Raw genomic sequence first — 24,403 nt, forward strand, 5'->3', positions numbered from 1 at the left:
TGTAGTCAGCCACACCCTGCTCCTCCCAATCCTTGTCATCCAGGGTATACTCATGTATTTTCCATTCCTATAGTTTGCCTTTTCCAGATTGTCATCAGTGTAATCATACAATATGTGACCTTTTGAATCTGGCTTCTTAATCTTAGTAAATGCCCTTTGGGTTTGTCGGTGTTGTCTACATTCATGGTTTATTCCTTTTTTGCTGCATAGTATTTTTTTGTATGTGAGGACACGCCAGTCTGTTGATGCATTCACCCTTTAAAGGACATCTTGCTAGGTTCCTTTTTTAGTGATTGTGAATAAAGCTGCCATAAACATTTAAATTTGGTATTTGTGTGAACATAAGTTTTCAAATCACTTGAGTAAATACTTAGGAATGCCAATTCTGGATCATATGGTAAGTCTATGATTAACTTTATAAAAAACTGCCAAACTATATTTTAAAGTGGCTGTAGCATTTTATATCTACTCAATCATGTATATACCTGAAGTGAACAATGATCCTGTTTTTCTAAATGTTGGCAACCTGCCTACGTTGCAGCGGGCTTGATGTTGGAATAATAGCTTAAGTCCTGAAGGCGTCATGATAGTGTGATTATTTTTTTTCCCTAAATATATGTAGAACTAGAAGGTTTTAATAGATGTACTGATTTTTGTATTCATTTTGAGCAGCTGTTAGGTACAAGGGATTTGTTTTGTTTTTGTTCTGTCTATGTATCCTGGTTCTTCTATAACTTGCTCAAAAAACAAGAAAATAAAGAATATATTAAGAAGTTAAAAGCCTAGCACTCACTCTGCACATATATTCCACTGTTAAAATTTGCCTTTGCTTTTCGTGTTTATTTTTCATGTAGTCAGCAGAACTAAATGTTCTCTTTTGAGCTATGAGGCTGAAAACTGTTTCCTGATATATCTTCCTCAGAGATTAAAGACTTTTTCCATAGAGTATTTGGAGTGTTGAAGTTCAAAATGATTTTGAAATAGCCTCAATTGCAGAGATTGTGTATCTTCACAACTCTTTTTATTTTTTTTGAGGATCCTGTAAGTCATACTACTAATAATATTTAATTTATGATATACTCACTAATAACTTAATGAAAATCACTTTGGAGTTGTGAGTAGAAATAAGAAGCACTTAGAAATGAGTGATTTATTTGTTGGGTGATTATACTTTCTGGTTTGCCTAGGACAGTGCTAATTCTAGAGTAATTGTTAATGGTAGGCCCTTCATTCTCAAGTGCCTGTTGGGATAGTAGTTCATAGGGTTACTCTAGTTGTAGAGTACTCAGTAATATCCATTTCTCATTCTGAATTACCAAAGAACTTTCCTCCGTACTTCTAAAATTAGGAGGTAACAATTAGAACATACTTTTTTTCTGGTTTTGGGGGACACTTGACCAAAAAGAAAATTCAATACTTTATTTATTATTTATTCTTTATTTGCAATACTAAGAATTGATCCCAGAGGCACTATCACTAAGATCTGTCCTCAGCCCTTTTCTTTTTGTCACCTTTTTTCTTCTTCTTTGTTTTTCATTTTCTATTTCTCTTTCTTTTGCAGTATTTGTGATTGGACCAGGGTTGCTCTACTACTGAGCTACATCCCGAGCCCTTTTTATATTTTATTTTTGAGACAGGGTCTTGCTAAGTTGCTGAGGCGGGTTCCGAACATGCAACCCTTTTGTCTCAGCTTCTCAAGTAGCTGGGATTACAGGTGTGCAGTGATGTGCCTGGCAGAATTTTACTTTTTTTTTTTTTTTTTGCTGTAAATCTGAGCTAAAATCATTTGACACTATGATTGACATTTATTTTTAACTTACAAGTTTTTAATTTTTAGTTTTTTGTTGTTTCTGTTAAGTGGCATAACAAAGGAGATAGGATTCTGGGCACAAAATAAAACCTATATTACATAATGGTTTTTAAAATTGCCATAGTTTTAAACAAAGACATTTAATATCTTCTTAAGACAAAGCATTTAGGAAAGGAATTGTTGCATTTTTTACAATAGCAAAAACTGAAAATGGTCCAATTAATTTTGGTAAAATAAATTATGCTATAAGATTTCATATGCATTAAATAGTATGTGGTTATTAAAAACAATGGGGCAGACATCATTCCCTGACTTAGATATCTGAGATAAAATTAAGAGCAAAGCAGATTGCAGAACCGTACGAATCTCACTTTTTGTAAATGAAAATTCTGAATATTATCTAGAAGCATTTACCAGATAATTGATAGTGGTTGGTTCTTAGTACTGGAATTGGAGGGAAAGAAACTAGATCATTTGTGTTTTATCTAATATAATTTAGAAATAGAAAGAATAACTTTTTGTGGTGAAAATTTATATAATAGTAGACCATATTAAAATTAGAAGGATAGTCTTCTAAATTTTGTGTGTTAATATATAAAACCTTTTTCACAGTGGGCAGACTGGCTCAGGGAAGACATTTACTATGATGGGTAAGTAAATTAAAGATGAATATTTGCTATCTTAATGTATGCTTTTGGTGATGACAACATGTAATACATTTTGGGTGAAGGCATAATTTCTATATGTGATGTTGATCCCATAAAATTAGGGATATTTCTTAGGCCAGATGATGAGTTTCTGGATAGCAGAGTTCATGACTTAGTTGTGTTCACAGTTATGTTTCCTAGTTCGATGCCTAGCACAGACTTGGTGTTGGGTAAACAGTTTTCCTTTAATGGGCTTTAATGATATTTTATGTATTTCTATACTATATCACCAAGATCAAGAGTCCTAATTAGTAACTACTCCAGCCCCATGCCTAAGTACTGCTGCTCTTATCATTAGATTTGCCTATTTTTGAAGTTTCAAAAATGAAATTTTGCTGTATGTGTTCTTTTGTTTCTGTTTTTTTCTCCCTCATTGTTTCTATTTTTTGGGTGCAGTAGTAGTTTATTTCCATTACTGTGTATTATAGTGTGAATATACTACAAATTTTTCATTCACTGTTGATGAACATTTGGATTTGGTCCCAGTTTGGGACCATATAATGCTGCTCTGAATATTTTTTCTTGTATTCACATTTTGAAGTTGTTTTGTTGGATATTTATCAGGGAGTAGAATTGCTGGATGATGGGATATATGTATTCTTAGCTTTAGTAGACACTGTCTAATATAAGGTAGTTGTAATTTTGTGGGTTGGTCTCTGTGTCCTCTATTCTGTACTATTGATCTACCAGCCTGTTTTGGTTCCAGTGTATTATTTTTTTATTGTGGTGCTGGGGATCGAACCCAGTGCCTCACACGTGCTAGGCACGTGCTGAACCACTGAGCCACAATCCTCCAGCCCTTTTCCCTGTTATTTATTTATTTATTTTTATTTTATTTCAGTGGCTTCTGAATTGTGAGTTGTTGTAAGGAAACTCTTCCTCTCTCTGAGGTTACAAGAACAACAAATACTAGAGTGCTTACAACGTGCCGGGTACTCTTCAAGGCACTGTTGTTCTGTGACTACAAAGCCATGTCCAGGGTCTTGTGGAGCTTATATTCCAGAGTGGTGGTGGGACATATGTACAATTAAAAACAAGTAAATGTATAGTAATTATTCTAGAGGTTATACATGCCATAAAGAGAAATAAAGCAGTGTGGGGGATAGAGAAGAGCATGGGGTGTTGTTTTAGGTGGACGGTTAAGAACAACTTCTCAGGTCACAATTGAAATGAGAGTGGGTACTGAGACTATCCAGAGAAGAAACTTCTAGGCAGAGGCACAGCAACTGCACAGGCCCTGAGTTGGGCACATAGGCAACAGTGTGAGGAGCAGCAGACACCTACAGCCAGAGTGGAGTTTTCCAGAACAAGGGGCTTGTAGCAGGGGAAGTTGGAGCAGTAGCCTGCAGCCAATTCACATAGGCCTTGGAGAGGAATTCAGATTTTGTTGTATGATAAGAAGTTATTGGAAAGGTTATTTTAAAACAGGAATTACATGATTTGATATATAATTAGAAGAATTACTCAGGCATCAATGGAATAAAGAGGAAGGGTTCAAGAGGGAGCAGGATTAGTAACTATTTCCTTCTAGGCAAGTGATGATAGAGGTGCCCAAGGATATGTTGACGATCTTTAAATATTGTTCAAGAATATGGTGTAAGATTTCTGCTCTAATATTATTCTCTTTGCTCATTTAATTGCATTTTCTACCTTTGTATGCTTTTTTTCTGTCCACATTTTTTATTGCTGCATTATAGTTGTACATAATGATGGAATGTTATCCATTTCTTAAAAGTACAGTTTACAAGGACCATGTAATTATTCCAGGTGTAATCAGTAAGGCCTTGCACAGGACAAGATTTTTAAATTGTTCTCTGTACCATTCCTATGCATACCTGGATTCTGTTAGTTCCTTTAGTCTCTAAGGCATACTTAACTAAAATTTATAGTAACTTCCAGGTCTTTTCTTGCTATATATTTTTCTGGTAAATATTGATATAGTTCTCTTCAGGAAAACCAAGCTGTTTTTCCTCTGCTTTCACGCCACAACAATCAACATGTGCTAGGGATATAGCTCAGTTGGTAGAGTGCTTGCCTCGAATACATAGGCCCTGGGTTCAATCCCCAGCACCACTAAAGAAAATTTTTTTAAAAATCATCACAGAAGACTTCTGTGACTTTAAAAGGTTTAAGAATTTCTCCCTACCAGCAAGTGAGCAAGCAGGTCTGCAGCAGACACCAGCTGAGTGTCCTCTAATCCAATTCATTTCTGACACCATCTACTTGAAGATAAAGTCAGATCTCATAGGTTTAGGGCTCAGTCCCCAAGACTGCCTGCCTGCCCCAGTTTGTGGCTTATATTTCTGACAAACAAACTATAAACTGGAGTTCCCACAACCCCCTCCTCTGGTTTGATTAATTTTCTAGAATAACTCACAGAACTCAGGGAAACACCTTTAATTAGCTTACTATAGAGAATAGTTTAAAGGATACAAATGATCTGATATATAATTAGAAGAATTCATGAAGAAATACATAAAGGAATGCCCAGTAGGGTCCCCAGAACAGGAGCTTCTGTCCCTGTGGAGTTGGGGTGCACCACCCTCCCTGCACTTGGATATATTCTTATTCACCTTTCTAGAAGATGTGTTGTATTCAGCTATCTTGAAGCTCTTTTGAATCCAGTCCTCATTACATACACATGATTGATTAAAGCATTGGCCATTGGTGAAAAACTTAACCTTCAGTCCCTCTCCCCTCCCCTGAGCCTGGGAGGTAGAGCTGAAAGTCCCAGCTCTCTGAGCACATGGCTAGTTGCCTTGGCAACCAACCCCTCATCCTATAGTTTCCAAAAATCACCTCATTGTTTTTTTTTTTTTTTAATTTTTAAAAGTTGTAGATGGACACAATACCTTCGTTTATTTATTTATTCTTATGTGGTGCTGAGGATTGAACCTAGGCAAGCGCTCTACCACTGAGCCACAACCCTAGCACTCATGTATTTTTGAAAGGACTTGTAAATAAATTCTCTTTTACCTTTATTGTTCTGAAGCTGCTCTAGAGCTGCTTCAGGGACCAAAGACAAAGGACCAATTTTTTAACAAAAGATATTCTTATTTCTCGAAAATCACTTAGAAAATAACAAGGACTATAGGTCCTTTGAACCAGGACTGTCAAACAAAACCAAGAAATATGTATCACATCATAAGCTGGGGTAGGATTCCTAAAACTCTGCTTAGGCATCCACTCGTTTCTCCTCCTTCCTCTTGTGTAAGGAAGTAGAGATAAGACTGTTTATCTCTCTGATAGAAATCTTGTAAGATATTGTTATTTTATCTTTCTTACCAGCTTGGATTTTACTGCCCAATTTAAACAATACTAGCAACTCCTAATTTTTAGTACTTGGTGTGTTTAAAGCATTGCTCCAAGTGTTTTACTTTTATACTCAGTTAATTCTAACAGTTCCATGTGTTAGATATTCCATTATTATCTCCATTTTATAGTTGAAAACTCAAGTTTAGGAGAGACTAAATAGTCTATGCTCACAATGTGGGGCTATGCTGTAGAATATAGGTCAATCCGTGAAACCAAATGTCACATGCAATAAATAAGTTAGAATTAGTTGGTATTTTTTTCATATCTTTTAATTCTTTCATGACAGTAGAATGTATTTTGACATATTATACTTACATGAAGTATAACTTCCCATTCTTGTGGTTGTATAAGATTTAGTTGGAATTTCTGATTCTGGCACATGGCAATTGGAACAATTCCAAGCTTAATACCTAGGTGGATTTTTGTGTTTGTTTAGGAAACGACAATAAAAAAATCAGATGGTGACTGCTTTCGGCCTTCAGTTCTACTGATTGACAGGTTCTAGCATCCTGTCTTTCACAGGCTTAAATGTAATGGTCAGAGCTGAAGTAGGAAATTGATTGTACACTATATCATCTTATTTTTATGTAAATTGTCTTTCAGTGTTCCTATCTTGAAGGACTCTTGTAATAGAATGAAATTCAGGGCTGGGATTGTGGCTCAGTGGTAGAGCGCTTGCCTAGCAAGTGCAAGGCCCTGGGTTCAATCCTCAGCACCACATAAAAATAAATAAAATAAAGATATTAAAAAATATATTTTAAAAAATAGAATGAAATTCAGGCCTTTTGTTTGTTTTACTTTTTTTAGGACCATCTGAATCTGATAATTTTTCTCACAACCTGAGAGGAGTAATTCCCCGAAGTTTTGAATATTTATTTTACTTAATTGATCGTGAAAAAGAGAAGGTAAAACTTACTATAAAAATAAAATGGTTCAACGAAATGTCTAGTTTTGAGTAGTTAGCTGCTAATAATTAGCTCAGGATACATAGAGGAGTGTGGATGGTACTCTCTTCTACACTGTGTGTCAGCAAATATGGTATTGAAAAACCTTTCAATTCTTAAGATAAAATCAGTGATTCTGGGGGTTTTGTTTTCAATTTGATTGAGTTTTTAGTTTGTAAAAGAGAGAAAGTGTATATATATATATATATATATATATATATATAAATCCTGACTGAGGAAAACAGATTCATGAATATACTAAGCCCAGTCATCTACCTGTACCTGGGCTTTCCGGTATCCCTAGATCCTCCTGACATCACTAGTGATTGGGTCCATCATTGCCTCCTTTGCAGCACCGTTTCCATTTCACTACGATCTCCTTGCTCTGTGTGTGATATGCCTCTTATCATGTGGAGACAAGGTCTTCCCACTCTTGCTGGCTCCCAGGTTGGGCCATTATTATGATTGTGCTTCCTCTTTGGCTTGCCAAATTTCAGTCTTAAGAACCCTTAGTATTATATGTTCCATTACTGTATACCAAGGAAAGTGATTTGATATCAGTTTATCACTTACTGCTTTTCAGAAACTATCCCCAAGCTTGGCACAGTGGTGCATAATTCCAGTGACTCTGGAAGCTAAGGCAGGAGGATCACAAGTGTGAGGCCAGCCTCAGCAACTTAGCAAGACCCTGTCTCAAAAATTAAAAAGAAAAAAAAAAACTTTAAAGGGCAGGAGATGTGAACCCCTGAGTTCAATTCACAGTACCACCAAAAACAGGAGAAAAATAAAAGAAACGATCCATAATATTTCAGTTAGACACATAAATTACATGCCAATAAAATAATTGAGTTTAGCAACATGCATTTCTGTGGTTAAAAATTCTAAAGTCTTTTAAAATGAATTGTTTTCAGTCTTTTAAAGAACATAATGCTTGTTTCAAATAAAACTTTATGAGAAAGTCCAAAATAAAAAACAGACTAAAATGAAATTGCCCAATTAACCTACTCCCTAAGCTGGCTCTGAGACGCCTCTGGAAACCTCCAGGGCTCCTGGGATCACACTTTGATACTGCTTTAAAATGTTATTGAAACTAGTTATCTAGATTTTTTCCAATGCCTTTTCAGTATCTTTATTAAAGGTTAATAGTGTAGGAAATTTACACCTTGTCAAACAACTACAAAATTAATGCTGGTGAAAGCTGGGAGAACACATGACAATAATGGCTCTAACTGAGGCTTCTTTTATAGGCTGGTGCTGGAAAAAGTTTCCTGTGTAAGTGTTCCTTTATTGAGATCTACAATGAGCAGATCTATGACCTGCTGGACTCTGCCTCAACTGGACTGCACTTACGAGAACACATCAAGAAGGGAGTGTTTGTTGTTGGTGCAGTGGAGCAAGTGGTCACTTCTGCTGCTGAAGCCTATCAGGTACCCTTCCATGAGTATTTACTTGATGCTTAGGCAATAAACATGCTGTGAAAGCACCCCGATCTCAAAAAAGTAGAATGAGGTGCCAAAAATATTTCATGGAGGCATGATGCAAAATGCTCATGAAAAGAAAAAAGAATAGGGCAGGATTTAGTGAAAAAGAACTCTGAGCCACTTGATTTAGCATTATTTTGATACATTTATTCTAATCAAGTACTCTTTAAAAACACCCTGCAGGTGACGATTCATTAGTGTCCCTGTTTCTTAAGTTAGTCTGCCTGGGAGCTGCTAGTATAAGGAGCTTGTGGGAATGCTGGCTGTGAAGCAGCTAGCTCTTCACGTCTTTCTATTTTTGCTTGCAAGTTGGGCGTCAAAAGCCAACTTCGGTTCAGGGCAACCCAGCAGTGGAAATTTATAAAAATCTTCTCATATTTTACAGATTTTAAGTAATTTTTATACTGTAATATTTAATATATACAAAATATTGCAACATGCATGTAGTTACTAAGTTTAATTTTAAAATGAACATTCAAGACAATTTAATACTCATATAGCACCAATATTATCCTTTTTGTTTGTATTTTCCTCCTTATCCCCTGACTACTCCCCTAAATATTGTTGAATATGATTATCATTTGCTTCTGCTTTTAAACTACAAATATATACACATATTAATATGTTGCTTTTGCTTCCTTTTGGGTTTTAAAAAATAGTTTATGTTCAACCTCATGAATTTTTAACTCAACATGGTTTATGAAATGCATCTATGTTGCATTGCATCTATTTTCACTGCTATATAATATTACTAGTTTGTTTTTCCACCTTCAAAAAGTCTCTTGACTCAAACTTTTTAAACTGAGATTCCCCCAGTAAGAGGTAGGTTTTACATGTGGCTCAGTATGTATATAGATACATATGCAAAAAATCATGTTGGGATTTGATTGGATTACATTGCAGTTGTAGACCAGCTTGGAGTAATTGATACCTTTACAATATTCAGTTCATACATCAACATTTATTTCTTCATTTATTTAGATTTAATATTTTGAGATATTAATTTTAGTAATTTTCACCATAAAAGTCATGTAGTTTTCATTAACTTTATTACAATATGCCTTACAATTTTTGATGCTCTTATAATCTCTTTAAAATTACATATTCTGTTTGATGTAAATAGAAATGCAGTTGATTTTTATAGAATGCTTTTTACTTAATTAGCTACCTTGCTAACTATCTTACAAAATCAGAAATGTATGTTAAATTCTTTCAGATGCTTTTTTCTGCTACTGCCATGATCATGTGCTTTCTTTTTCCTTTCAAGTGTTAACATGATAAAGGACTAGATTCAATTTTTGAACTTTTTTTAGTATTTTTTTTCATCAATTAGAAAAATTGAGATCAACCTCTAATTTCCCTGTCCATAGGTGATTATATGCATGTTGAACTTGGATTTTCTGCCCTGAAGGGTAGGCATTCACGTTCTTGTTTTAAAAATATAAAGGCTGAGCCTTGAAAAGGTTCAACTGACTCCAGATCACACTACAGTAGAGCCAGGGTTGAACTCATCATGCAGACTCTAAAGCCTGCAGTGTGAACCTTCATGTATTCCTGCTTGCCATAGGGAATAGAAAGGGAATATAGAAAGGGAAAATAGGTACTTTACAGGCCAAGGGAATGGAGGAGAAAGAAAGAAAACAAAACAAAAGACTGGATAACTCTCTGAGTTTCAAGGTAATTCAGAATTTTTTTTTCCTTTGGTTCAACATTCTTATTGTGAAGAAAAGGATTCAGAGAGATTTTGTGATTTATATTAAGATAATACAGATAGAGTATGGCAAAAAACTTCTAGAAACTATGCCTTTTGATTTCCTGTTTGTTCTCTTTTTTTGTAACATGGAGAGAGAAAAAAAAAAACAAACTTGTATGTTCTTTGGTGGGCCAGTAATATTTCTTATCATACTTTACAGATTTTTTATTGATTTTGGTGACTAACATGTATCACTTGAAATTTGTGAAAATATAATTTCTCTTACAAAGCTAGATAATGGAAAGACCATAATAGGTGTTCCCCACCTCTGCTCTAGAGGAATTATGTATTTTGTGTAAATGTTGTGAAAGTAAATAGCTGTAAATTAGTATTTTTCTTGTTAAATCAGTGGTTCTCCAGTACTTATTTTAAGTTTGTCTTAAGTGTGCCTGCTGTGGCTTCTTGTAATACATTTTCCTCTTACCTAGGTGTTGTCTGGAGGATGGAGGAACAGACGTGTGGCATCAACATCAATGAATAGAGAATCCTCTAGGTCTCATGCAGTCTTTACAATCACAATAGAGTCAATGGAAAAAAGCAATGAGACTGTGAATATTCGAACCTCCCTACTCAACCTGGTGGATTTAGCAGGATCTGAAAGGCAAAAAGATACCCATGCAGAAGGGATGAGGTTGAAGGTAAGAATGAGATTATGGTCTTCAACCTATAGGTGAATTCTTACCAGAAGTCAGTACACACCAGGTATTGTGAGGGCTGCAAAGAAATAAAAAATTACTCCTATCTAAAAGGAGCAGATTTTTATTAGGTAAGGGAAAGTGAATGGGATAGGGCAAGTGGCAAGAATGTTTTAATTTTTGCTAGAGGGGATAATGGTACTAGAGGTATTGTGTGCATATACAAATACATAACAACAAATTCCACCATTATGTATAACTCTAATGTACCAATAAAAAATATGGAAAAAATATCTGTAGAGAGAGAAGGAAAAATAAAGGAGGCATTGCTTTGCTACTATTCTAAAGTTGAAGTGTATATCAACAGGGGACAGAAAAAGAAGGATGTGAAATGGATTCCTTGGGGAAATGTGAAAAAGAAATAGTTCTTAAGTTGTCATCTCAAACAGGGACAGGGTTTGGGTAGGGAGGGAATACATGCCCAGTTGGGTGACAAATCAAAGCTTATTGTAAACGTGCAGAATGAGTATGGCATTTGGCATTTTGGCATGGGAGGGTGGGTTAGAGAGGCAAGTAGGCCAGATCACTGGGGACAGGAGTGCCAGGCCAAGTTTGTACTCAACTTTCCAAATACTGGGAAATAATTTAAAAGTTTTGAAGAAATGAGTGATTTCATGAAGAAAGCCTATTTTATGGAAAACTTGGACCCTCTGACCTACCACTGCCAGGATGAAGAGGGGAGAGCCTAAAGAGAAAGGAGACTGGTTATATTGTTTAATATTTCAAGTGTACAGGGTTGAGGACCTAGGCCTAGGCTAAGGTACTAGCAATGGTACCAGAGGTTCTGTGTAATGTATATTGATATAATAATTGTAATGTGATCATCATTAAAATATGTGTGGATTCTATAGTTTAGGATATATATGAGTTGGGGGAGAGGTGTCAGAAATGGCAGAGGAGAGATCTTCTTTTTGCATTAAAAGTGAGGCTTGAGGGGGCTGGGGTTGTGGCTCAGGGGTGGAGCACTTGTCTAGCACGTGTGAGGCGCTGGCTTTGATCCTCAGCACCACATAAAAATAAATAAATAAAATCAAGGTATTGTGTCCAGCTACAACTAAAAAAATATTTTAAAAAAAATCTTACACAAAAAAGTGAGGCTTGAGCCTCCTGAGTTCTCATGCAGTTTCTGGCAATCTAAGGCTCATGTTTCTATTGATACATGATGCATAATAAAATAACATGTTTATACAGATGCTGCTTAGAGTAGGGTTACATGCCAGTACATTCATTGTAAGTTGAAAGTATCATGAAGTTTAAAATGCATCAAATAGGGCTGGGGATGTGGCTCAAGCAGTAGCACGCTCGCCTGGCATGCGTGCGGCCCGGGTTCGATCCTCAGCACTACATACAAAGATGTTGTGTCCGCCGATAACTAAAAAATAAATATTAAAAAAATAAAATGCATTGAATATATCTACCCTACTGAACATCATATTTCAGCAATAGAGTAATTGGTAGTGTCATGGTCATTCCTCCTCAAGATCTTGAGGTCAGCTGGGAGCTGTGACTTGCTGCTGCTTCCTACTATCCTGAGAATGTTGGCTGACCTGCGGAAAGATCAAAATTCGGAAGTTAAGGGCTGGGATTGTAACTCAGTGGTAGAACGCTTGCCTAGTTCATGGGAGGCACTGGGTTGGATCCTCAGCACCACATAAAAATAAAATAAATGTATTGGGTCCATCTACAACCAAAAAAATACTTTAAAAAAAAATTTAAAAGTTGAAGTGCAGCTTCTACTGAATGTGCATTGCTTTTATACCATTCTAATGCTGCAGTGTGCTTCAAATAGAAAACTATTAGGGGATAATTGAGCATACTGTTTTTTAGCTGAAAAGTCCATTATTATTAACTAATAGTCTCCGACTTGCCTTTCCATCCAAGATTGTCACTCTATTAGATCTATTTTAATTCAGAAAGTCACTAATTTTTGTTATTTTTTTATATCACTAAATTTTTGTTATTTTTTCCCATCACCTTAGGAAGCAGGTAATATAAACCGATCATTGAGCTGCCTAGGCCAAGTGATTACCGCACTTGTTGATGTGGGTAATGGAAAACAGAGACACGTGTGCTACAGAGACTCCAAACTTACCTTCTTGCTACGGGTAAAGTAGATTATTGGGTCCCTGCATTCTTTTGATTGTGCTCACTAAGATTGATAGTGGGACATCTCTCAGTCTTGGTGGAAAGATTGTGCCTTTTTGTTTTTCTTTCTTTATTTTGCTTGAAAAGATCTTGTGATTTCTCACATAAAAACATATATCATTTATGTCATGGAACAGGATTCTCTTGGTGGTAATGCCAAAACAGCCATAATTGTAAATGTTCATCCCGGATCCAGGTGTTTTGGGGAAACCCTGTCAACACTTAATTTTGCTCAAAGAGCCAAGCTGATTAAAAACAAGGTAAGATACTTCAATGTATTTTAGTAAATTAGAAAAAGACTTAAGTTTAAAATATACAGTTTATGATTGCCCTAATATTACTCTTTTTGGGGGCAGTTCTGGGGATTGAATCCAGGGCCTTATGCATGCAGAGGCAAACACTGAGGTATATCCCCAGCTCCTTCCCTAATATTATGGTTAATTGTTATCTATTTCTCTGTGAAAGCTTATCTTAACTATATGTAAGATTTCTATTTCCTTGTTTGCTTTTTTTTTTTTTTTTGGTGTTACTGGTGATTAAACCCAGGGTCTCACACCTGCTAGGCAAGCACTCTACCACTGAGCTATACATAACCCCAGCCCTTCCATTTTATTTTCTGTAGCCATTCAAGACCTAGGGTAGATCTTATGGTTGTTAATTGTTTTTCTAGTTTTTTCTTTACATAAAGTTTTCCTTTGTAATTGGGATACAGACTAAATTTATTTGCCTAAACAATGATAGCAGAGCTGATGCGTACAAAGGTGAAAGTATGCTATGAAAGAAATTTGTAACATTGATAAAGTTGGTCTATCAAGTTGTCTCTATTTCCAGGGAGTCTGCATTTCATTTTATATACAAGAAGCTTCTTTAATGTTGGTATTACCTGTAGGGTCAGAAATCTTTTCTTGTAAGAGTCAAGTAGGGCTGGGGATGTGGCTCAAGTGGTAGTGCGCTTGCCTGGCATGCATGAGGAACTGGGATCGATCCTCAGCACCACATAAAATAAAAATAAAGATATATAAAAAAAATGATGTTCCTTGAAAAAACAGGTAGTCACTGTTTGATGCTTTTGGACCACATGAACTCTGTTCCAACTACTCATCTCTGCCTGTCTCTGCCTTTGTAGTGAGAAAACAGCCATAGACAGTGTATTAACAAATGGGAGCAGCCAAGCTCCAGTATAGCTTCATCTGCAGAAGATAGTGGACTGTATTTTGCCCACAAACAACACTTTGGCTTCTGCAGACCTTTAAAGACCAAGAAGTCCCCCACTTATTTTGGAGAAGTTGAAGATCTCTTCGGTTTTAGACAAAATAATTGTGCTCTAAATTGGTAGATTAATTTTATTTCTCCTTCAAGGGTGAAACTGTTCATGCTAAACCCCCAAGAAGATTCCCTGATTATCTGATCGTGGTTAGTCTAAAGTGGTTTGTGTTTCTCTTTCCCCCAGCTAGATCAGAGTATAGATATAGTCCTTTGTTATATTTCTTTGGATTATGACTTCATACTAATATGAATATTAGCAATATGAAGAGGAAAAACAATTAGAGCTTTCTGGCCTTATCTCTTGGGACTTCTAGAAGTCTGGAGAAAATAGAACTGTAGTGATAATTGAAATTATGGTGTCATTGATGTGATGATGATGTCAAAAGTACCTCATAATGAGGCTGGCCATAAGAGTCAGGCACAATTGGAAATGGCTTCTTAACACACACAAAACAACAAAACTAGGAGCTCTATACTAGTCTCTATCAATGGTTAGTCCCCTGACCTTTCTACCAGTGGAAAGTGCTAGGGCATCTGCTACTTATTAAGAATGAGCCATTTAAATCTTTCTGAGTGGGCTCTTCCTACGTCAAGAGCAGAGGGAACTGTGGGGCTGGCAGAGAGTTTTTCCTCACTGAGGTATTGGGCATTTCACAACTGAGTCCTTTGACCTGGTTGGTACTCAGTTGTTGGCACTTATCACCCTGTTGCTTTTGTGAGCCTTTTCTAAAAATATATAATTTTTTAATTAACAAAAATTATTTTTGTGGCAGTTCTAGGTCCACAGCAAAATTGAACAGAAAGTACAGAAACATCCCATATACTCCCTGTCCCCACACATGTAACACCTTCCTCACTATTAACATCCTATGTCACAGTGGTATATTTGTTGGTGAACATTTTTAACTTTTTATTTTTATTTTTGGTTGTAAATGGATATGATACCTTTATTATATTTATTTTTATGTGGTGCTGAGGATTGAACCCAGTGCCTCACACATGAAAGGCAAGTGCTTTACCACTGAGCCACAACCCCAGCCCCCATTTTTAACTTCTTAGTGTTTGTCTTAAACAAGAATTTCTTTAAGAAAACGAAGATACTGGGCTGGGGATGTAGCACAGTTGTAGGGTGCTTCCTCAGCATGCACGAGGCCCTGGGTTCGATCCCTGGTAACATACACACACAGGTAGAAAAGAAAGATATCATTTAGTGTGTTGAAAACACAAAATGGAACTGTGAAACCAACTCTTCCTTTCAGGAGGGCTGTTAAAAAATACAGGGTGGGATTCCTCTGGAGAGGCTTGCTTCTGCCAAGCCAAGGGAGCTTGGGTCAGCCCTGAGGGTCATCATTGCACTTACAGGCTAGGTTTCTTTTTGTTTTCTTTTTTTATACCTAGCGCTGAGGATAGAACCTAGGGTCTTGCACCAACAAGACGAGTGCTCTACTGCTGAGCCACAACCCCAGCCCCACAGGCTAGGTTTCTTCTTCATAGGGAGCTAGGACAGTGGGGTGGGATGGGGTGAGTGGGGGATGGCACCAATTGAGGTGTTTGCTTTTCTCCACTGGGGAAGGGGGTGAAGTCTGTCCTCTTCAGGGGGAAGGAAGTATTAGGGAACACTCAGGTCTGAAGGATGATCCAGACAGAGCCCGGGGCTGGTCAAAGAGTAATACTCAAGTGGGAGTCTGGAGGGGAGTGGTGAGGGAGAAGAGAGCCTGGCTGGTGCTGGTCCATCTCTAGCTCGAGGTATAAAGGCACAGAGAAGGAAGTTTCCTTCCCACTCTAGGACACTTTGATTCTGGTGGCCTTTTGATCGTTCATGAAATGGAAGCACAGTTTTGTTGGCTGTTTATCACTCCATACCAAAAAAATGCCAACTCAGGACTGTACAACTGAAAAGAGTGATCTCTTAATTCTTGAACAGGCAGTGGTAAATGAAGACACGCAAGGAAATGTGAGCCAGCTCCAAGCTGAAGTGAAGAGGCTCAAAGAACAACTGGCCCAGCTTACTTCCGGGCAGACACTTCCAGAAAGCCTTCTGACTAGAGGTAGAATGAACACAGCGGGACCATCCTGGGAAGGACAAGTGTGAATATTAGTTCAAGAGCCCCCTGCTGCTAGATAGGCTTCCCAGAAGTTCCCACGACTATCTCCTCTGTTCATTTAGCCCTTTCTATTTATATCACTTCCAGGAGCATAGTACCCTGTAACCAGACACAGGAGCCAAAAACACTGAGTTCTGTGAGATGCAGGAGAAGGAATTAAAATAATTTTGAATGATTCATCCTTAATAATTGCTAAAAGGAGAGACTGATTTCATTTAGGTCACTTCCAGTATTCTGTCATAGGATCTACATAATATTCTACATGTTTATTAAGTACAATAGGAGGCACTTTTCTCCAAAGTATAGTTACTAGAAAGTGAATTCATTTGAAATCTATAAACGAGGGAAAATTAAATCCCAGCAGGCACACTGCACCCTGGTACTCCCCCCAAATTTTTTAGATCCATTTCTATTTCTACATATCACACACTATATATTTTGACTAAATAAAGAAAAGCTCATTTTTCTTCAAAAAACAGCTAATATATTGAGTAGTTTAATTTGAAATTCATGATCCAGTGACAACAGTCTCATTCTATTAGTTGAGAATATTCAATCAAAGACTGTTAAACTCATCTTTTGGTTTTAAAAATTTGAGATTTTTTTTTTTTTTTTTTTTTTTTTTGTCAATTATAGATAAAGAAAAGACTGATTACATGAAGTATTTCCAGGAGGCAATGGTATTCTTTAAGAAATCTGAACAGGAAAAGAAGGTAGGAAACTGAATTAGGATAAAAGGGATTTAAGTTATTTCAGGCTTTCACAATGTGGTTTTTATTGCCCTACAATAAAATGAATAGCACCAGATTAATAAAGAAAGTAAATGAAGGCTGTGAAAATCTACTTTTGCCTTTAGGATTAAATTTAAATTTAGTATTTGTTTCTGGGTTTATGAAAATTTAGGAAGACTGACTTATTTTTTGTGATTAACCAAACAACAAATGTCTTTAAGTCTCTGGTAGAAAGAATTACCCAATTAGAAGATCTCACCCTCAAAAAGGAAAAATTTATTCAGTCGAATAAAATGATTGTGAAATTCCGAGAGGATCAAATCATGCGGCTAGAGAAGCTCCACAAGGAATCCCGGGGAAGTTTTCTGCCTGAGGAACAGTGTCGCTTACTCTCAGAATTAAGGGATGAGATCCAGACTCTCCGAGAACAAGTGAGTCCATAGCGTGTGTGTGTGTATCTTTAAGAATAAAGGAAGTTCAAATACTTGCTCTTTAATACAGTGGAAATTGTTTTAAATGAATTCAACTGATTGTATGATTTACATAATTCATTTTCCTCCCTTTCCCAGAATAGTTACACTCAAAGAGAAAGAAGGCTTCGCAGTGATATTGCCATATAGCACTCAATGCTAGCCGGCCAAGTAGATTTTCACCCTGTGGGTCATTGTGGTTATCTGAATCAGTAGTCTCTTTAGAGTTGAGCCTTTTGATATTTAGTTCTTTTTCCCCTTTCCCTCAGGAGGTAACAAAGACATCTAGTTTTGAAAACAAAAACAAAAAAAAACCCCACAGTGATCTGTTATCAACTCTGTGTCGCTTTCCAGAGGGTTTTTTGTGTGTGTGTGATATTGGGTTTGGGACCCAGGGCCTTAGGCGAGCACCCTACCACTGAGCTGTGTCTCCAGCCCTTTTCATTTTTTTATTTTGAGTCAGGGTCTCAGTAAATTGCCCAGGCTGGCCTCAAACTTGTGATCCCCCTGCCTTAGCCTTCTGGATTGCTGGATTTACAGGGTGTGCCCCTGCACCTGGCCACTCTCCAGGGTTTTCAATGCATGTTTAAACACATGGGCATTTTTACTTTCATATATGTTTCTGCCCTTTACCTCTTTCAGTTAATGTATCTTGGTCAACAGAAAGTCTCTTTATTTTTTCTGGTGTGTTGATTTAACCATTTTCTTTTGTGGAAGAGTCTGCCACATTGTATACTCCCGGCTGTATCTCCCTAGGTGCACAGGTGAGAGTTTTAAGAAACTTAGCACAAATAGAGGAGTAGGTGATGCATATCTCAGTGTGATCACAAATGCCAAGTTGCTTTCCACAATGGTTGCATTAGAGTACAACCAATATTGCATCAGTGTTCCTTAGTTTTCTAATGGCTTTTTAGAAAGACTAGTTTAGTAAGGAAATGTTTAAATATTTAATGTGTGATTCTTCCATGTGACAGATAGAGCACCACCCTGGAGTTGCAAAATATGCTATGGAAAATCATTCCCTCAGGGAAGAGAATAGAAGACTGAGATTATTAGAGCCTGTGAAAAGAGCCCAAGAAATGGATGCCCAGACCATTGCAAAACTAGAGAAAGCTTTCTCTGAAATATCTGGCATAGAGAAAAACAACAAATGTAAGAAATTATAGTTGTAAGAAGGGGCTGTTTTTTATTTGTTTTGGTAGTGAAGATGGAACCCTGGTTTGTCCTATCACTGAGAAACATCCCCAGTCCTTTTAAACTATTTTTCATTTTGAGACAGGGCCTTACTATGTTGCTTAGGACCTCTCTGAGTTGCTGAGGCTGTCCTCAACCTTGGGGTCCTCTTGCCTCAGCCTCTTGAGTTGCTGAGATTACAGGTGTGTGCCACCATTCCCAGCTTTAAGAGGCTGTGTTGATTTAACCATTGGGGGGCGGGGGTGGGGTGGGGCGAGGGTATCAGGAATTGAACTCAGGGGCACTCAACCTCTGAGCCACATCCCCAACCCTATTCTATATTTTATTTAGAGACAGGGTCTCACTGAGTTGCTTAGTACCTCTCTTTTGCTGAGGCTGGCTTTGAACTCGAGATCCTCCTGCCTCAACCTTCTGAGCCTAGTATTACAGGCATGTGCCACTCTGCCTCGTTCAAGAAGCTGTTTTAAAGAGCATTTGTAGTGCCTTGCAGTTAGGATCTTAATTTTTAGCCTCAGACCCGATATGCCAATTTGTTTTATAACTTTATTTTATTTATTTACTTATTTTTATGTGGTGCTGAGGATCGAACCCAGTGCCTCACACATGCCAGACGAGTGCGCTACCACTGAGCCACAAACGCAGCCCCTGCAAATTTTTTTTATTCACATACTTATTCTTTAATGTTATAAAAATGAATTTACTAAATTTTTTTCTCAAAGATCATAGTAATTTACATAGATTAATAGACATAGCAAGGAAACACCCATTGTATTTATCTTGTTTTAATGATAAAAGTAAAAACTATTTGGATATCACTTAATTTTTATTCAATAGAATTTTCCAGTTTAAAGTATTTGAAATTGTATAGTTACAATTTCAAATAGTTGAAATGTTTGTCAGTCTGGCTAAAGTTTATACAGTGTAGGTGGGTGTCACACTCATGATCCACCAAACAGTGGTTTGGTCCTGATATTGTGAATGTATTATGAGTGACACATTATTCCCAGGAGTTTACTTGTACTCTGAAAAGTGGTTTAGTTGGTACTAAATCTGACTTACAGGTTTGGCAGCTCTTGGTGTTAATGTCCTGGAATTTGATAATAAAGTTTATTTGCCCCTTTAGAATTGGTATTTTCATGGTCTTTTATCACACTCAGCCTCTACCTTCCTTTTTTTTAGGTTGAGGAAATTCTAATCTTTTATTCTGCATTCATGTAGAAGTTTATCTCCTTGCTTTTTATCTTTCTTTTGGGCTGGGGATTGAACACAGGACCCCATGAATGATAAGTGTGCACTGCCACTGAGCTACATCCCCAGCTCTTTCTCCTTGTTTTCTAAATTTTCCTTTCCTAAGCTGCCTTCTATTCCATTATAACTTAACAGAAGAAGATTCACAGTATTTGAGTTGTAGAGAGACTTAAAATCTTAGATGTAAAGTTAAGTTTTTGGTTTTGTTTCAGCTAATTTTCCCTACAAGGCTCCATATTTGGTTGGTGATTTGGGCCTCAGTGAAATCTTAACTTACACATTTGATAGATACTAATGGTAATTTCTGGGACCTTATAAGCAGCTACCATTCTGTAAGCAACTGTTTTTAAAAATATTTATTTTTTAGTTGTAGTTGGACACAGTACTTTTATTTTATTTATTTTTTTATGTGATGCTGAGGATTGAACCCGGGGTCTCCCATGTGCTATGCGAGAGCTCTACCGCTCTACCACAACCCCAGCCCCTGCAAGCAACTTTTATATTTTTGTATGCTGGAGCTCAGTGTACTCTCTAATCACTTTTCTAAGCAAATTTTGAAAATTAACATATTCTATGGGCTGGGGATGTGGCTCGAGCGGTAGCGCGCTCGCCTGGCATGCGTGCGGCCTGGGTTCGATTCTCAGCACCACATACAAACAGGGATGTTGTGTCTGCCAAATACTAAAAAATAAATGTTGAAATTCTCTCTCTCTCACTCTCTTTAAAAAAAAAAAAAAAAAAAAAAAAGAAAATTAACATATTCTACCTGGTATATGATACCAAGTTCTTTCAGCTTGCTGCTCTTGCTATTCATTTTCTTTTCTAAATAAGGCATTGACCGTTCAGACAAGCTGCTAGCACTAATTCCTGCAAGTTCAACATGTGATTCTCTTTCCAGTGTTAACATGATGCATGTCAGTCATCATTAGCTCTTTTTCTTCATGGAAAAGGTGTTGTCTTAGCTGTGCTTCTCCACCCTATGGACCTCTCTGCTGCTTGAATATGTCTCCTCCTAATTCTTTTAGACACTGTTGCATCCTGTATTTCCTGCAGAGATATAGACTCATCTTTGAGGGCCCACCTCCCAACCCATTTCTTATTTATCCTCTTTATGCCTCAAAATTGGTATGTGGCCGAGTACTCAGCAAATGTGTTTTGTTATGTTTGTCTTTCAAAGACCAAGATTGTTTCTTTATTATCAGGTCAGCAAGGCTTTTCTCCCAAAGCTCCAAAAGAACCATGTTCATTCGCAAACACTGAGAAATTAAAAGCACAACTCCTGCAAATTCAGACAGAGCTGAATAATTCAAAGCAAGAATATGAAGAATTCAAAGAACTAACTCGGTAAAGTGTGACTACACATGTGTGCTTGCCTTTTCTAGTGTTGATTTATGGTAATGTTAATATTCACAATTTAAATGGGCATTTTACTTTAAATATTAAATTCTTATTATTAGCACCTAACTTGTTTTGACACAAAGAAAAAGGGCTTTTTGTCTTTTTCTTATGGTGTATCTAATGAACTAAATGATAAATGTTTTAAGCAATATATTGTCAATTGAACTTGCTGAGTAAATTCTTTATTTTGTAACCAAATTTATAGTTATTAATTGAATCTAGATTTTTAAAAGGTCTGGGTTTGTTAGTATTCTTGATGCTCATTGTATAAAAGAAAAACAAGACAATTCACATTGATATAAATTAAGATTAATCTTATCCTAAATTATAAAGAACAGTTTGCTTTTAAAATGACATCACTTATGTTGTCATCATCATCATGGACTATTTGGGCCCTTGAATTTGAGCTCTATTATTTAGTAGTTGAGTTCTTTGAACAATTTTGAGTCCCTGAGTATGTTATCCAGCTGGAAAATGAAGGTAATGATCCTGAGAGGATATTTCTGATTTAGAGAGATAGCTATAAAGGTATATGAATGTATAAACTATAAAGTACTTTACAAGTGTTTGACTTGCTTATTACCTGAAGTACTGTTTTACAATATCTATTAGGAAAAGGCAGCTAGAATTGGAATCAGAGCTTCAGGCTTTGCAAAAAGCAAACCTTAATCTTGAAAGCCTTTTGGACGCAACAAAAGCCTGCAAGCGGCAAGAAGTTTCTCAACTGAATAAAATTCATGCTGAAACACTTAAGGTAGGTTATCTGAAGCAGTGGTCCCGTGTTAAGTTAGTGCTTATCTCTTTTGTATTCTTTTTTTTTTTTTTTAAGATTTTTTTAAAGATGGACACAATATCTTTATTTTATTTTATTTATTTTTATGTGGTGCTGAGGATCGAACCCAGTGTCTCATATGCGCAAGGCAAGGCTCTGCCTATAAGCTATAAGCCCAGCCCCTCTTTTGTATTCATAATGGAGAGAGTCTACATGGTCTATCTCCAAACATAGGTGGCATCCTTCACAGAGGTTAACCTCAGGGTCACACTGACTGGTGTTCTTATGTATACCTCCAGCAGTAGGGCCAGGGAGCAAAGAATACAACATTTGGAATCAAATTCTCACCAGCCATTAACCTTAGGCAGGGTTTTCTAACTTCTTAGCCCCACCTTTCTTTCCTCTGAACTGAGGATGAAGGGTTTTTAGAGTAGTAACATTATTGATAAAGAGCCTAGTCCTCTAGATCTCAGTAAATGGCAGCCATTGCTGTAATGTAATGTGTGCGAAGAGCACTAAACTAGGAGAATATGTTCATAAAGTACTCATATAATTATCACACTTAATACTTAGAAATAATGGGGGGAGGGGTCCTCTAATAATTTCTCCTCATAAAAGAAAAAATGTGCAAGCATCTGACAGTAAGGAATTTGTGGGGGAGGACTATATAAAGAAAGTAAAAGTTTGAGACAGTGATGCTGTTGATGCGAATGTTAGCTTAACATATTTTACAGTTTGTCCCAGGTCAGAAGGGGAAAAAGAACTTTGTCATTTTTGGTTTTTTGCTTTTTTATAGCTTTTGGTTTGTTTGGGTAGCTGCAAAAGAATCCATTATATGGATATATCATGATTCATTTAACGTACAAAATCCTATTTTCTTTACAAAGTTAGAATTTTATCTTTGCTTAAAAAAAAAAAATGACCTTTGGGGGGCTGGGGTTGTGGCTTAATGGTACAGCACTTGCCTCGCATGTGTGAGGTACTGGGTTTGATCCTCAGCACCACATAAAAATAAATAAATAAATAAAGAGATTGTGTTCATCTACAACTAAAACAAAAAAATTTTTTAAAAATGACCTTTGAATTCTTTGCAGGAAATAAAATATTAAAGAATATTGTCAATTGTTTTAAAATCCTTGGTGGCTCCTTAGCACAGTAGAATTGTTGAGGGAAGAGTGGCGTAGCAATTCAGGTCTTTGGTTGTTGTTTATTTTAAATCATATCAGTAACTTTATGAATACATTCTCATGGCTTAAAAGTACAAGTTAATGTTGAAAGTTCTTTTGGAGCACCATTGCCAGTCTAGTTCCAATCTGGTCCTTCATCCCATACTCCTGGAGTTAATTTAATCCTTTTTCTTGGTGTTTGTACAACAAATATGCATGGACTGAGAAAATATGTAGAGTTTTATAGTTTGTTTATTTTGCTATTTAAAAAAAATTGATGTCAATTTGCATATGTTATTCTACAACATGCTTTAGTTAAGTAAGTCCAACATATGCCTTGGATCTTTCTATATTAACTGGTACCCAGAGTGCTACCTCACTTTAAACCTACACTTCCACGTTTTGGATGACTCATGACTCTAGGTGGTTTCCAAAGGCACACATTCTCTGGGACTGGAGAAATGGTTGTGTTAGAAATGAGCCAGGCCTGCTGGAGCTGCCTCTGGGGTAGCACCAATTGCCTCCTGGTAGAAGAACACCATCCCACTAATGGACATCATCAGGCTCTTTAATTCTTACTACAATCTCATGCATGAAAATCAGGATCTTTTTAAGGTTTTAGTTCCCACTTTACTTCTAGTGAGGATGAATGTCTTTTCATATGTTCATGTCCATTTATTTGTATTATCCTTCTCTGTAGGGAAAAAAAGCCCATTTCTATTGGTAGTTTATCTTTTTCTTGGAATTTGTTGGCATTTTTATATATTAATCTTTTGTTTCTTACATACATTGTCAACATATTTGGCCATGGTGTTGTCTTTCATCTTTGCATGTGGTATTTTTGTTACATGGTAGTTTTTCATTTTTGATGTAGCCAGGCTTATTGACCTTTTATCTTTGTTTTTACATTGAGATCTTTGTATACCTTTTATTTTATTTTTGAGAATGGTAGTAGAAAGATTTAACTTTTTAAAAAATCCATGTTTTTCTCACTAATTTGAAATCTCTACACATAAATCTTCTGTTTGTGGACTTTGTATGTTTTTCCAATTTTTTGACTATAACATGCTAAATTACTGTTTTAATACCCTGTTTATAATGTGACTTTATATTGGATGGGAAGTGTGTCTTGTACATTTATTCTTTATACAAAGTTGGATATCAATTTACCAAGTTTCATTTTTTAAAACCTTATTAGAATTT

The 24,403-nt window shown here is 36.5% G+C and overlaps 1 protein-coding gene across 1 annotated transcript in view; it reads left to right on the forward strand.

Moving 5' to 3' along the window:
- Kif15 (kinesin family member 15) overlaps nt 1–24,403 on the forward strand; it is a 55,548-nt gene that overhangs the window by 6,399 nt on the left and 24,746 nt on the right. Inside the window, exons 5-16 of the mRNA XM_027932345.2 lie at nt 2,423–2,460; nt 6,640–6,737; nt 8,024–8,203; nt 10,439–10,648; nt 12,685–12,810; nt 12,988–13,110; nt 16,041–16,164; nt 16,858–16,934; nt 17,174–17,383; nt 18,397–18,574; nt 21,067–21,208; nt 21,875–22,016. Coding sequence (XP_027788146.2) covers nt 2,423–2,460; nt 6,640–6,737; nt 8,024–8,203; nt 10,439–10,648; nt 12,685–12,810; nt 12,988–13,110; nt 16,041–16,164; nt 16,858–16,934; nt 17,174–17,383; nt 18,397–18,574; nt 21,067–21,208; nt 21,875–22,016 — 1,648 coding nt within the window. The remainder of the gene's footprint in view (nt 1–2,422; nt 2,461–6,639; nt 6,738–8,023; nt 8,204–10,438; nt 10,649–12,684; nt 12,811–12,987; nt 13,111–16,040; nt 16,165–16,857; nt 16,935–17,173; nt 17,384–18,396; nt 18,575–21,066; nt 21,209–21,874; nt 22,017–24,403) is intronic.

This window comes from Marmota flaviventris, chromosome 1, assembly GCF_047511675.1.
Source record: "Marmota flaviventris isolate mMarFla1 chromosome 1, mMarFla1.hap1, whole genome shotgun sequence".
Lineage (NCBI taxonomy): Eukaryota > Metazoa > Chordata > Mammalia > Rodentia > Sciuridae > Marmota > Marmota flaviventris.